Source organism: Rhinatrema bivittatum, unplaced genomic scaffold, assembly GCF_901001135.1.
Source record: "Rhinatrema bivittatum unplaced genomic scaffold, aRhiBiv1.1, whole genome shotgun sequence".
Taxonomy (NCBI): Eukaryota; Metazoa; Chordata; class Amphibia; order Gymnophiona; family Rhinatrematidae; genus Rhinatrema; species Rhinatrema bivittatum.
Genome location: NW_021820801.1, coordinates 1 through 15852, shown reverse-complemented (window position 1 = coordinate 15852; position 15852 = coordinate 1). Strand labels below are relative to the sequence as shown.

Below are 15852 nucleotides of genomic sequence, written 5' to 3'. Positions count from 1 at the left end.
AGAACATAAGAAGTGCCGGGTCACACCCAGGACCCATCGAGCCCCTCATCCCGTACATAAGAACATAAGAAGTGCCGGGTCACACCCAGGACCCATCGAGCCCCTCATCCCGTACATAAGAACATAAGAAGTGCCGGGTCACACCCAGGACCCATCGAGCCCCTCATCCTGTACATAAGAACATAAGAAGTGCCGGGTCACACCCAGGACCCATCGAGCCCCTCATCCTGTACATAAGAACATAAGAAGTGCCGGGTCACACCCAGGACCCATCGAGCCCCTCATCCCGTACATAAGAACATGAGAAGTGCCGTGCCGGGTCACACCCAGGACCCATCGAGCCCCTCATCCTGTACATAAGAACATAAGAAGTGCCGGGTCACACCCAGGACCCATCGAGCCCCTCATCCCGTACATAAGAACATAAGAAGTGCCGGGTCACACCCAGGACCCATCGAGCCCCTCATCCCGTACATAAGAACATAAGAAGTGCCGGGTCACACCCAGGACCCATCGAGCCCCTCATCCCGTACATAAGAACATAAGAAGTGCCGGGTCACACCCAGGACCCATCGAGCCCCTCATCCCGTACATAAGAACATAAGAAGTGCCGGGTCACACCCAGGATCCATCGAGCCCCTCATCCCGTACATAAGAACATAAGAAGTGCCGGGTCACACCCAGGACCCATCGAGCCCCTCATCCCGTACATAAGAACATAAGAAGTGCCGGGTCACACCCAGGACCCATCGAGCCCCTCATCCCGTACATAAGAACATAAGAAGTGCCGGGTCACACCCAGGACCCATCGAGCCCCTCATCCCGTACATAAGAACATAAGAAGTGCCGGGTCACACCCAGGACCCATCGAGCCCCTCATCCCGTACATAAGAACATAAGAAGTGCCGGGTCACACCCAGGATCCATCGAGCCCCTCATCCCGTACATAAGAACATAAGAAGTGCCGGGTCACACCCAGGACCCATCGAGCCCCTCATCCTGTACATAAGAACATTGGAAGTCCAGTGCGGGCTCAGACCCAAGGCCTATTAAGCCCAACATCCTGTCTCTGACAATGGTCAATTTGGGTCTTTGGAAATATCTGTAAGATCTAAAATAGTGACATCCATTCCCTGTTGCAATCTCTAAGTCTACCTGGTTAGTATTGTATAATGGGCCTGTCCCTCAAGACACTTGTGTAAACCATTTTTGATCTTAGCTATACCACTAGCCTTGAACACACCACCCAGCAGCAGATTTCACAGTTTAACTGTGCGTTGACTTAAACGATACTTTCTTAGATCTGCTTTCCTTTCATGGTGCGAGTCCCTAGTCTCAGTTCTATTTCATAGATTATTTCTCTCTTCCTCCATGAAATGGTACTAATCAAAGACAGTTCCACAGATAAAACAGTGTTTGCCCCACAGAAATGAGCTCTTTGCATATTGCCCACCCTCAATGTTAGGGAAATTACTTTCATTGCATAACGCGTGCACCATTGCACACATTGTGGGGGTATTCCTGGGGGTGCGGAGATAGGATGGAGAATGCAACAACCCGCATAGTTTTGCGTTTCTAAAACCACGTGCATTGTTTCGGAGGCGGGGGAAAGCGCTCTTTTCCGTGTGGCTGCGTATTTTCCCTTTCAGAAGTGGTGCAAAGCAGCTGCATAATTTTGAAATTTGTGGCTGGTACGAGGAAACCCAAGGCGAGTCACGCGTACTCTAATTTCATGCTGTGCGTAATTGTAGAGCACGGCTCGGATCTCCACTTGTTCATTCCGCACAACGGAGTAAGGCACTCGGAGGTCAATGAAGAAAGTCTTCAGGACCGTGATTTCGTAGGGATCGGCCACACAGATACCTAAATGGAGAAAGGAGGAAACACAGTCACAAATCCATCTGGGAATGCATCACGCCTAGCATGGCCGGGCACAGATCTCCCACTACGTGAAGTGAGCAGTTGCCTAGGGGCATGTCTTGTCCACCCTACCTTCTCCCATGTCTAGGGTACATCCAACCCTGAGCATGGCGAGCCACCTCAGAGGAAGCTAAAACCATGGGGCATGTTTGCTCTTTCTCTTATTGTTTTCTATTTACAATTCCTTTATTAAGAAAATGTTGAAAATTACAATTTAGGAAAAGCAAGGAGAGCAAATCTTCCATAAAATAAAACAGTATACACGATCTACCTTGTTTTTACATTACATCATAATATCCAATCCTCTTGCTCTGTCTCTTTCAACAGCTACTCTTCCTCTCGCGCCTTCGTTACATAATCTACAGACGCAGCCTGGGCAGGAGATTTGGAAACCTGCAGCACCTCGGTAGCAGATTCTCACACCTTCGCAACGTGTGAGTCCGTGTAATTTGTTTTATTTGGGGGGGGGGGGATTGCATGGAGAGGGGAAACTGCTGCGGGGGAGGAGAGGATGAAGGGTTTCCGGGTCAGGGAAGAAGGAGAGAGGATCAGGGATGGGGAGAAAGATTCAGGGTAGAGAGGGGGAGGAAGGGGTTTTTAGGATCTTGAGGATATCGAATGGGGCAGGAGGAAGGCATCGCTTTCCCAGCTGCCCCATACAATCCCCACTTCCTACCCTTGGTTCTCTCTTCCCACCCCCAGTTCTTTCCTCCCTCCATGCCAGATGCCCTCTCTCTCATTCCCCCATCCCAAGTGTCCATATACAGCCACTCACGTTCCCCCCCTCGCCCCATGCTGATCAGACCAGCAGTAGGTGGCGAGTGCTGGTGCCTTGGGTCCTCCTCCTCCTCCTCTTCTGCCACCAAGGGCATCACAAGAGCTTCGAACCCCATGGGACACTGAGAGTGCTGAGTGATTCACAAGAGCAGAGGAGGTGGACGCGACCTAAGGCACCATCATCACCCTCCGTCATCTACTGCCGGTGCAGGAAGGGGGAGTGGGACCTGCAAACGCGAGTGGCCAGCCGGCTCTGCTTCTGACTCGGGCTCGGGTTTCATGGCAAGGGCCAGATTTTACAGCCCAGGGCACTCACCTTTGCCTTCTGAGAGGCTCACAGCTAGGACCTCCCAGGTGGTGATGGAATCCTTCAGGAAAACGTTCAAGGTTTTAGTAGAAAGCCTTAAATGAAATGAAGAGGCAATGAATCTTTAGTGATGTCAGATAAAAGAAGTGCCAAGCACGGCGCCAGAAGCGTGAACTGCGCATCCTCACCCGTCCTTATCCGGCGGATCAATCAGGTGCTCCACTCTCCAGAACCAGCTCTCGGGGAACTCCGAACGGGACATGATGTCTCCTTCCGCCATGTATCCCTCGTCAACGTCACCTAAGGGCGCACGAGTTTCAGAGACGCATCAGGCCAAACCTGCCTTTACGTTCTCCAAAGGTTTTCCTACCAAAGATGGCCCCCCAGTTCTACCTACTTCGTCCCAGGATTGTTTCGCCGCGTTTCTTCTCCTCCCGCACTTTCTGGATGTGGGTGCAGCAGTCCAGGAAGGCGGCGACACACTCGGCACCCTCCTGGATGTACTTGGCGCGTTTCTCGCAGCTGTAGCCCATGATGTTCTCTTGCATGCCGTCTTCGCAGCACTTCTTCTGTCTGTCCTTGTACGAGGATGCTGGAATCAACAATCATCAGATAATATAGTGCCTGCTAGCAACCCTTCCTTCCAGGACCTGACTAGCTGTCTGCACATTTTTTTTTTATCCATGTCAGCAACAATTTTTTTTTTAAACCAACAATTTTTGACCACCAGTATTAGCGTAACTTTTCTGTAAATAGCACAGAGGAAAATTTATGTGAGCAAACGTGTAAAGCGCATGAGCGATGCTGCGAAATATATTATGAATGATCGCTCACGTGCTCAGCTTAGAGGGAACTATCCCTGCTAGTATCTTGTTATTATTCAAATGAATTGGGCAAGGGAGGAGCATTCCTTGCATAGGATTGGAGATGGTCTTAAGAGATGGTGTGGGCTTTAAAATGGTCAGTAAATGAGAGAGCAATTAGTCTGGCTAAGTTAGATTTTATAGGGTCCTAACAAGAAAGTGACCATGAGAAATCTAATATGAGCACTCACTGCTATCTATCCAACCTGGAGGAAGTTCATTAAAACATTTATAGTGGATATTGAGCCAGATTGAAAACTTTAGAACACCATTGGGCTAACTCAAAAGATCTAAGCATGTCATTTTTAACAATTAGGCACCTAGATCTGGAAAACTTAGTGACATTGTAACATAGTAATGATGAATGCAGAAAAGGTCCAGAAGGAGCATATCCAGTATCCCCAGCAAGCTTCTTATGGTAGTATCTGCCACTCTGTGCAGGATCTCTCCGTGTTTCTCTCCAGGATAGTAACTGCTGCTCCATGCACTTATGATAAGAGCAGTAACATAAGAACATAAGAAAATGCCATACTGGGTCAGACCAAGGGTCCATCAAGCCCAGCATCCTGTTTCCAACAGTGGCCAATCCAGGCCATAAGAACCTGGCAAGTACCCAAACACTAAGTCTATTCCATGTTACCATTGCTAATGGCAGTGGCTATTCTCTAAGTGAACCTAATAGCAGGTAATGGACTTCTCCTCCAAGAACTTATCCAATCCTTTTTTAAACCCAGCTACACTAACTGCACTAACCACATCCTCTGGCAACAAATTCCATTTGCAATCCATTTGCAATCAAAGCCATGCAACTGTCAAACCCATAGCAATTTAGCGCCCGCAACATCTTTCTGGGTGAGGAGCTTTCTTGATAATTCAGACACAGCTGCTTGACGTTGTTCGCTTTGGGACTTGACTATGGAAGGCATCCTGTGCTTTCCCCCCTATGTCTGCATGTCAGGACCCCCAGACGTTGATAGTCTGACTCCACCCTCCTCCAGCTGCAGGCAAAGCGAGGAAGGATGTTATGTACTAATCCCCAGAGGACGGAGTGAGGTTAAGGTGCTCTGTGCTGATTTCCAGAGGTGGGCACCTAAACTTAGGTAAACAGTGGCAAAGGAAAATGTTGGCGTTTTATTTAGACTCCTATAATAATCAGATGGGAGAGAGAATCATCTAAACAAAGGGCTCTAAGAGGTAACTTTACAAAGGGTTTAACCCTCCTAACTTTCAGCTCGATCCAGTAAAGTGTGCTCCGTCGGAGCGCACTGTCACCCTGCTCTGGACGCGTGTTTTCCCTTACCCCTTATTCAGTAAGGGGAGGAAAACACGCGGCCCGCCCGCGGCACCTAATAGCGCCCTCAACATGCAAATGCATGTTGATGGCCCTATTAGGTATTCCCTAGCGATCCAGTAAGTAAAATGTGCAGCCAAGCCGCACATTTTACTCTAAGAAATTAGTGCCGCCCAAAGGTCGGCGCTAATTTCTTCCGGAGCCAGGGAAGTGCACAGAAAAGCAGTAAAAACTGCTTTTCTGTGCACCCTCCGACTTAATATCATAGCGATATTAAGTCGGAGGTCCCCAAAAGTAAAAAAAAGTAAAAAAAAAAATAAAAAAAAATTTTGAATTCGGCCCGCGGCTGTCGGGCCGAAAACCGGACGCTCAATTTTGCCGGCGTCCGGTTTCCGAGCCCGTGGCTGTCAGCGGGCTCGAGAACCGACGCCGGCAAAATTGAGCGTCGGCTGTCAAACCCGCTGACAGCCGCCGCTCCTGACAAAAAGGAGGCGCTAGGGACGCGCTAGTGTCCCTAGCGCCTCCTTTTCCCCGTTTGCACCGCGTCGCCTCATTTAAATACTGGATAGCGCGCACCGGCGAGGGGCCGGTGCGCGCGCCGGGAGAGCGGGCGTTCGTCCGCTCTCCCGCGGACTTTACTGGATCGAGCTGTTTGGGATTTGACCCTTTTGAAAGTTTACAAGGGATGACTGCTAACATCTAGGCTTCTAGTTTCACAGGAGGATCCTGCAAAGTATTAGGGAAGAGAGGGTGGAAGTTAGATGTGTAGCGTTGGTTTTCAGCAAATGGAAGTCTAAGTTTAGGTTGCTAAATTTATTCTCACCTGAAAAGAAGTGCCTAACCTCGGAGCTGAAATGTAGGAGCTCAGCGTATTTTGAATCTCAGCCTCTATGTTCTGTTCAGGACAGGTGCAGCATGGGCAGCAGCAGTGCAAGCCGCACACTCACACACATGGCCTGTGCACAGCCATGAACTGATTCTTTCTATTTCTTTCTAACACTCACCTTTACTAGCCTTAGCCTCAATAAGCTGGACTGAGCGTCGCCTACGTTTTCCAGGCTGTGGACATGATGGATCTGCAAAGAAATAACAATGATACATCATTTCAGAGGGAGGCATGGGACTGGCATATCTGGCTCTGAGTGATAGACACAGACTTTCTTACATAGGAGGTTCTGAGTCACGAGTCACATGTATCTGTGTATCCTCATGCATGCACTCTTAGATAGGAGGTTCTGAGTCACGAGTCACATGTATCTGTGTACCCTCGTGCATGCACTCTTAGATAGGAGGTTCTGAGTCACGAGTCACATGTATCTGTGTATCCTCATGCATGCACTCTTAGATAGGAGGTTCTGAGTCACGAGTCACATGTATCTGTGTATCCTCGTGTATGCACTCTTAGATAGGAGGTTCTGAGTCACGAGTCACATGTATCTGTGTATCCTCGTGTATGCACTCTTAGATAGGAGGTTCTGAGTCACGAGTCACATGTATCTGTGTATCCTCATGCATGCACTCTTAGATAGGAGGTTCTGAGTCACGAGTCACATGTATCTGTGTATCCTCGTGTATGCACTCTTAGATAGGAGGTTCTGAGTCACGAGTCACATGTATCTGTGTATCCTCGTGTATGCACTCTTAGATAGGAGGTTCTGAGTCACGAGTCACATGTATCTGTGTATCCTCGTGCATGCACTCTTAGATAGGAGGTTCTGAGTCACGAGTCACATGTATCTGTGTATCCTCGTGCATGCACTCTTAGATAGGAGGTTCTGAGTCACGAGTCACATGTATCTGTGTACCCTCGTGCATGCACTCTTAGATAGGAGGTTCTGAGTCACGAGTCACATGTATCTGTGTACCCTCGTGCATGCACTCTTAGATAGGAGGTTCTGAGTCACGAGTCACATGTATCTGTGTACCCTCGTGCATGCACTCTTAGATAGGAGGTTCTGAGTCACGAGTCACATATATCTGTGTATCCTCGTGCATGCACTCTTAGATAGGAGGTTCTGAGTCACGAGTTACATATATCTGTGTACCCTCGTGCATGCACTCTTAGATAGGAGGTTCTGAGTCACGAGTCACATGTATCTGTGTACCCTCGTGCATGCACTCTTAGATAGGAGGTTCTGAGTCACGAGTCACATGTATCTGTGTACCCTCGTGCATGCACTCTTAGATAGGAGGTTCTGAGTCACGAGTCACATGTATCTGTGTACCCTCGTGCATGCACTCTTAGATAGGAGGTTCTGAGTCACGAGTCACATATATCTGTGTATCCTCGTGCATGCACTCTTAGATAGGAGGTTCTGAGTCACGAGTTACATATATCTGTGTATCCTTGTGCATGCACTTTCTCTTTGATAGGAAGTTCTGTGTCATGAGTTATATAGAGTATCTCTTTGTGCTTCTGCACAAACTTCCTTCCTTTGGTAGTTAGTACTTGCCAGGTTCTTATGGCCTGGATTGGCCACTGTTGGAAACAGGACACTGGACTTGAAGGACCCTTGGTCTGACCCATTATGGTATGTTCATATGTTCTTACTATGATACCTGATCTCTGAGGGGTTGAAATCTGAAAATTTGTTTCCAGAGCTAGTCCAGCATCATTAAACACCCCAACATGGTTCATTCCACTTCCTGGCGTGCAGCCAATGTCATTCTTCTCCACAGCATCCAATACCTGCAAAAAAAAGCTTGGAGTTCAAATTCAGCCTCACACGTCTGTCGTGTCCCACTCTAGTGTGATATAATTACTCTGCAGTTGTAACACCGCATAATAATGACACTGAAGTCTTACTGCAGCCTGTGATGGTAACACAGAGGCATGGATGCTGGACCGAGGGGTCAGGGGTCCACTTTGATGCTGAGGAGTTTTAAGAGTATTAAAAACTGGAGAGTAACATTCTACACTAATTTCTGAGCCAGAGCTGAATTTAGCAGGGCCCACAGTTTCAGTTAAGTTTGTGCTCGCTAAAGAATAGGGTGATAACATCTAATCAGCACATTGACACCCCATTTGGATATTCTGTATTTGCATTCATTTTCAGTGCATTCCCAAATTACCATAAATTCTTATCCTTTAGAGGTCAATAATGTGCCTAGGAGGGAAGCTTACATTCTGTACCCATGGGACCGGAAACTCATTTTAAACAGGAGTCTCCCTTTAAAATTGTGCCTGGCACACAATGCGGCCATGTTTTTTTCTCACATGCTTTGCAGCTGGCATGGAGGGAGGTGCAAATAACGCACGTGAGGTTTCACACAGATTTGAAAGGCAAATCTTCATGTGCTCTTTCACGCCTCCGACCTATCACTGTGCTTTTTCTCTGCATGGAGACTGATGCATGCAGCTAAACAGGCAGTGCACAGATTTTAACATAAATATCGGGAGAGGGAAGAATTTTCAAGGCAGCTTTTAACACGGATAAGCTCAATTCTCCCTTGTAAAAAGCTATGAATGTTACCCCCATATCATTTATGCCACTGCTTAGCACGCAGAGAGAAAGGCTTAACGCATGTGTGGTTAGCATTCCCTTAGCCTGAGACAGGATCAGCGCATTTGAGACCTACCGTACAACTAAGCATGTGGTGTTATTCATGCAGTGCAACAGAAAGACAGTGAGTTATTGCACCATGCTGTGAGATGTTTAGCACGTGTGTTATTCGTGCAGTGCAACAGAAAGACAGTCTGTATTATTGTACCATGCTGTGAGATGTTTAGCACGTGTGTTATTCGTGCAGTGCAATAGAAGGACAGTCTGTATTATCGCACCATGCTGTGAGATGTTTAGCACGTGTGTTATTCATGCAGTGCAATAGAAGGATAGTCTGTATTATTGCACCATGCTGTGAGATGTTTAGCACGTGTGTTATTCATGCAGTGTAACAGGACAGTCTGTATTATCGCACCATGCTGTGAGATGTTTAGCACGTGTGTTATTCGTGCAGTGCAATACAAGGATAGTCTGTATTATCGCACCATGCTGTGAGATGTTTAGCACGTGTGTTATTCGTGCAGTGTAATAGAAGGACAGTCTGTATTATTGCACCATGCCGTGAGATGTTTAGCACGTGTGTTATTCTTGCAGTGCAATAGAAGGATAGTCTCTATTATTGTACCATGCTGTGAGATGTTTAGCACGTGTGTTATTCGTGCAGTGTAATAGAAGGACAGTCTGTATTATTGTACCATGCTGTGAGATGTTTAGCACGTGTGTTATTCTTGCAGTGCAATAGAAGGATAGTCTCTATTATTGTACCATGCTGTGAGATGTTTAGCACGTGTGTTATTCGTGCAGTGCAATAGAAGGACAGTCTGTATTATTGTACCATGCTGTGAGATGTTTAGCACGTGTGTTATTCGTGCAGTGCAATAGAAGGACAGTGAGTTATTGTACCATGCTGTGAGATGTTTAGCACGTGTGTTATTCATGCAGTGCAATAGAAGGATAGTCTGTATTACAGCACCATGCTGTGAGATGTTTAGCACGTGTGTTATTCGTGCAGTGCAATAGAAGGACAGTCTGTATTATTGTACCATGCTGTGAGATGTTTAGCACGTGTGTTATTCGTGCAGTGCAATAGAAGGACAGTCTGTATTACTGCACCATGCTGTGAGATGTTTAGCACGTGTGTTATTCCTAGAGTGCAGGAGAAGGATAGTCTGTATTATCGCACCATGCTGTGAGATGTTTAGCACGTGTGTTATTCATGCAGTGTAACAGGACAGTCTGTATTATCGCACCATGCTGTGAGATGTTTAGCACATGTGTTATTCCTAGAGTGCAGGAGAAGGACAGTCTGTATTATCGCACCATACTGTGAGATGTTTAGCACGTGTGTTATTCGTGCAGTGCAATAGAAGGATAGTCTGTATTATTGCACCATGCTGTGAGATATTTAGCACGTGAGTTATTCGTGCAGTGCAATAGAAGGACAGTCTGTATTATTGTACCATGCTGTGAGATGTTTAGCACGTGTGTTATTCGTGCAGTGCAATAGAAGGACAGTCTGAATTACTGCACCATGCTGTGAGATGTTTAGCACGTGTGTTATTCATGCAGTGTAACAGGACAGTCTGTATTATCGCACCATGCTGTGAGATGTTTAGCACATGTGTTATTCCTAGAGTGCAGGAGAAGGACAGTCTGTATTATCGCACCATGCTGTGAGATATTTAGCACGTGTGTTATTCATGCAGTGTAATAGAAGGATAGTCTGTATTATTGTACCATGCTGTGAGATGTTTAGCACGTGTGTTATTCATGCAGTGTAATAGAAGGATAGTCTGTATTATTGTACCATGCTGTGAGATGTTTAGCACGTGTGTTATTCATGCAGTGTAATAGAAGGACAGTCTGTATTATTGTACCATGCTGTGAGATGTTTAGCACGTGTGTTATTCGTTCAGTGCAGGAGAAGAACAGTCTGTATTACTGCACCATGCTGTGAGATGTTTAGCACGTGTGTTATTCATGCAGTGCAATAGAAGGATAGTCTGTATTACTGCACCATGCTGTGAGATGTTTAGCACGTGTGTTATTCGTGCAGTGCAATACAAGGATAGTCTGTATTACAGCACCATGCTGTGAGATGTTTAGCACGTGTGTTATTCCTAGAGTGCAGGAGAAGGATAGACTGTATTATCGCACCATGCTGTGAGATGTTTAGCACGTGTGTTATTCATGCAGTGTAACAGGACAGTCTGTATTACTGCACCATGCTGTGAGATGTTTAGCACATGTGTTATTCATGCAGTGCAATAGAAGGATAGTCTCTATTATTGTACCATGCTGTGAGATGTTTAGCACGTGTGTTATTCTTGCAGTGCAATAGAAGGATAGTCTCTATTATTGTACCATGCTGTGAGATGTTTAGCACGTGTGTTATTCAGAGAGTGCAATAGAAGGATAGTCTCTATTATTGTACCATGCTGTGAGATGTTTAGCACGTGTGTTATTCGTGCAGTGCAATAGAAGGATAGTCTGTATTATTGTACCATGCTGAGAGATGTTTAGCACGTGTGTTATTCGTGCAGTGCAATACTATCGCACCATGCTGTGAGATGTTTAGCACGTGTGTTATTCGTGCAGTGTAACAGGACAGTCTGTATTATATTACCATGCTGTGAGATGTTTACCACGTGTGTTATTCGTGCAGTGCAATAGAAGGACAGTATGTATTATCGCACCATGCTGTGAGATGTTTAGCACGTGTGTTATTCGTGCAGTGTAACAGGACAGTCTGTATTATTGCACCATGCTGTGAGATGTTTAGCACGTGTGTTATTCGTGCAGTGCAATAGAAGGACAGTCTGTATTATCGCACCATGCTGTGAGATGTTTAGCACGTGTGTTATTCGTGCAGTGCAATAGAAGGACAGTCTGTATTATCGCACCATGCTGTGAGATGTTTAGCACGTGTGTTATTCGTGCAGTGCAATAGAAGCATAGTCTGTATTATCGCACCATGCTGTGGGATGTTTAGCACGTGTGTTATTCGTGCAGTGCAATAGAAGCATAGTCTGTATTATCGCACCATGCTGTGAGATGTTTAGCACGTGTGTTATTCGTGCAGTGCAATAGAAGCATAGTCTGTATTATCGCACCATGCTGTGAGATGTTTAGCACGTGTGTTATTCGTGCAGTGCAATAGAAGGATAGCCTGTATTATCGCACAATGCTGTGAGATGTTTAGCACGTGTGTTATTCGTGCAGTGCAATAGAAGGATAGTCTGTATTATCACACAATGCTGTGAGATGCTTAGCACGTGTGTTATTCGTGCAGTGCAATACAAGGATAGTCTGTATTATCGCACAATGCTGTGAGATGTTTAGCACGTGTGTTATTCGTGCAGTGCAATACAAGGATAGTCTGTATTATCGCACAATGCTGTGAGATGCTTAGCACGTGTGTTATTCGTGCAGTGCAATAGAAGGACAGTCTGTATTATCGTACCATGCTGTGAGATGTTTAGCACGAGTGTTATTCGTGCAGTGCAATAGAAGGACAGTCTGTATTATCGCACCATGCTGTGAGATGTTTAGCACGTGTGTTATTCGTGCAGTGCAATAGAAGGACAGTCTGTATTATCGCACCATGCTGTGAGATGTTTAGCACGTGTGTTATTCGTGCAGTGCAATAGAAGGACAGTCTGTATTATCGCACCATGCTGTGAGATGTTTAGCACGTGTGTTATTCGTGTAGTGCAATACAAGGATAGTCTGTATTACAGCACCATGCCGTGAGATGTTTAGCACGTGTGTTATTCATGCAGTGTAACAGGACAATCTGCATTAACGCACCTTCTTTTGAGATATTTTGTGCTCCTTGTTCAGAACGAAGACTCCTTTATCCACAGCCACAAAACCGACCCTGGCTTTGTGATCGCCTTTCACCTTCAGCTTCAGGGACTTGCCCGGTTCATGGATCCTGTTATCTGCGTCTGTTGCGCCAGTGACCACAAGCTGTTTGAAAGACAGTCAGACCTATTAGCTTGTCATTTGCGGGCAAAGCATTTCTCCTTTCTGTTTACAAGAAATCGTTTCGATCCGAAGAGGAAAATATGGGGAATTTGATTTCATGGACTGTTCCTCTTAGGCAGCCTTTGCTGTCTTGAATCTGGATTTTCAGGCACAGAACAGAAGGACTGGCGGCACAAATTTTTAAATGTGACTTATTTCGTTTCTACATGCCAGGGGTAACAACATGGGAGCACTTTACAAGAATAACACAGTATATACCTATAAACGTGGCACTTCTGAGCAGGGAAACAGCAGCTGCAATGCGTGTCCAATTTCCGCAGGCCTCCCGCGGCAGTAGAAAAGCAGCAGATTATCTACTCCCACGATTCAACCCACCCAGAAGTAATAGCCCTGGGAGCGCGGCCGCAACGTTGATACAGTCCCCCTCTCCCCTGCTGTAACCTAAGCATCCTTACCGTTCCCATGCAGGTGTCCTTGACATCCACCCAGACCGAGTCTGCCACAATCTCCTTCACGCCTCCTCTCTCCAGGTAGTAATAAGCCACGACACGGAAAGACGGGATGAACTGCGGAGTTATACTCAGGGTCATCGTGACAGGGTTTTGTCCAGGCAGCCTGGCCTGCCTTCCTGATTTAAGGATCTTCCCTTTATTCATTATCTGATGAAATGGAAAAACATCTTGAGGCCGGGGCAGGAGTTCCAAGCGTTGACTTTAAATCACCAAACGTCATCCCTCCTTCTACTGAGTCCTCTCCCAGTCCTGGCTCACTCGTGAGCTATCCCCTCAGGAATCACCCGGTGGGGCTCCCATCTCCGCTACCTTACACCATGAGGAAGGTGGGTGGGATGGGTCTGCTGACGTATTCTTGTGGTTTTCCAGAAAAAATGTAGGGATTGCAGGTGTTGGGCTCTGATATTATTACCACTGCTTAACATCTCTATAGCACTGCTCAACATACGCAGAGCTGCGCAAACACACGTAAGGGAAGGTCCCTACTCGGTAGAGCTTACAACCCAATCAAGACAAACATACAGGGCATAAAAGGCTTAGGGAATTTCATTTAGTAAGGTAGTGGATAAATTAACTCTTCTTTGCTACTGCAGCTTTCACCTGCTGAACTCCTGTGCGACTCTCACACGTCCTTACCAAGTAGGTGAAGTATTTGACTGAGTTCTGAGCACTCAGGTCATCATTCTTCATGTGGAAGTTCACCGGAAGGTTATTGCCGGGTCTCAGCTCTATGGCGGAGACCCCGATATGGAGGTAGTTCTTGGAGGCGGCTTGCGTTCTATAAGCTTCGGCCAACATGGACGCTACGGCCTGGCGATTTGGTGGCAACTTTGGAGAGTTGGTTCTAACCTGAAACACAGAAGAGGAAGCGATGGCAGAGGAAAGACATGCACAGGGACGGCCCCCGCCTCCACGTCCGGGTAGATAGCATACCCAACCCAACAGGGGCCTCCCCCCCTCCAACGAGTAATCTCTAAAACAAAACTGCATTTAACAGAAGGAGCCGGGGAGGCCTCTATCTCAGTTTGGGTGTTGCACATCCCTCAATGCACGTCAACCTTTACGTCTCTCATCAGTCCGCTGGAGAGGGGCTTAGAAATTTTTCCCCACATTTTAATAGATTCTTGGGGGCGATAGCTGTGATATATCAGACCTCCTGCTTTGCCAGAATTATTGGTGGTAGGGTGGCATACTCTAAATAATCACTACTATTACTTCTTTTGAAAGTTGTTATTGTTTTTTTAGTGGATGAGCGTTTGCAGAGTGATTTACCTCTCATTAACTGGCTGCCAGAAAGGTCTCCTCCCTCCACGCAGGATCTTCCCTGGGAGTACATTCGGGGGGGGGGGGGGGGGGGGAGTTAAGGTACGCACCTAGATGGCGTTTTCTAATCTTCACGTGCACTTTTGTAGCAAAATCCTACCCACCCTGTACCCAAGGACTGCCCATGACATGCGCCGCACCCTGTTCCATCACGCCCACGCTTTGTTTCCGTTCCTTAAGCAAATGTGCACACAGATCTCGTGCAACATCCCAACAACAGAAGGAGCACAGCTGGTGCTCTTCACCCTTCTCCAAGGTACTCAACGTATGCGTCAACTGTGCAGCCCGCACACTCACAGGAGCGTGAGGGGGTGCTTACGGTAATCTGTAGCTGGTTCACATTAGCCTGTGTGTTGATTGTCAGTTTGTGGTTCACATCTTCCTGAGTTGTTCCAGAAACCTGTCCATCATCGGTTTGTACTGGGATTCTGTGAGCAGGAGAGCCATCAGGATTGTTACGTAGACCTAAAATGAAGGTGGAATACCGTGAAGCATAGGTCACCTGCAGAGACTGGCATGGCTCCTGAGAGAGAAAAAGGGCCTCTGAGAACGGCAGCAAATCAAATTCTCTCTGTGCGTGATGCTCACTAGGGAGCACACAAGAATCATGTTCTGTATTACCCACAAAATCACAGTGTGTCGCACAAACCTCACACCTTCGCAGTACCACTGTGAGTCACAAACTCACAATTTTATCTCAGGGTCACAGTGTGTGTCACCACATTCAGACAGAAATGGGCAATGATTCTAGAAGGAGCTTCAGTAGGAAAACAAAGTATATAAAGTGAGACCAAAGGTTACCATAAGGTCAAAGGGCATGCCAGGCTTCATAAACTTGGGTGTTCTTGTAAAGAGGATTTTGTATGGTGAAGTCACAATTTGAATTCCTGTCCGTTCGGCTTCCACCATGTCACTTCCTGCAAAGAAACACATGCATTAAAAAAAAACCGGCAGAAGACTCTCCATGGAAGGAAGCATGTGGAAGGCTCTCTACCTTACTCCCCATGGAAGGAAGCATGTGGAAGACTCTCTACCTTACCCCTCATGGAAAGAAGCATGTGGAAGGCTCTCTACCTTACTCCCCATCGAAAGAAGCATGTGGAAGGCTCTCTCTCTTACTCCCCATGGAAGGAAGCATGTGGAAGGATCTCTACCTTACTCCCCATGGAAGGAAGCATGTGGAAGGCTCTCTATCTTACTCCTCATGGAAGAAGCATGTGAAGGCTCTCTACCTTACTCCTCATTTTATTTTATTTATTTAATATATTTCTATACCGGACTTCACGAATAGAATTCACATCAGGCCGGTTTACATGGAACTTAGGGGATGAACAAGTGTAACCAAAAACGAGAAGGCTGAATCAAG

The 15852-nt window shown here is 46.6% G+C and overlaps 1 protein-coding gene across 1 annotated transcript in view; it reads right to left on the bottom strand.

Annotated features, from left to right (window-relative positions):
- LOC115082145 (A.superbus venom factor 1-like) overlaps positions 1–15406 on the bottom strand; it is a 46351-nt gene extending 30945 nt beyond the window's left edge. Inside the window, exons 1-11 of the mRNA XM_029586404.1 lie at positions 15288–15406; positions 14806–14951; positions 13800–14012; positions 13107–13310; positions 12472–12633; positions 7718–7847; positions 6163–6234; positions 3402–3596; positions 3193–3304; positions 3014–3099; positions 1724–1863 (exon numbers count right to left, since the gene is read on the bottom strand). Coding sequence (XP_029442264.1) covers positions 1724–1863; positions 3014–3099; positions 3193–3304; positions 3402–3596; positions 6163–6234; positions 7718–7847; positions 12472–12633; positions 13107–13310; positions 13800–13961 — 1263 coding nt within the window. The 5' untranslated portion in view covers positions 13962–14012; positions 14806–14951; positions 15288–15406. The remainder of the gene's footprint in view (positions 1–1723; positions 1864–3013; positions 3100–3192; positions 3305–3401; positions 3597–6162; positions 6235–7717; positions 7848–12471; positions 12634–13106; positions 13311–13799; positions 14013–14805; positions 14952–15287) is intronic.
- Positions 15407–15852: the final 446 nt, after the last annotated feature.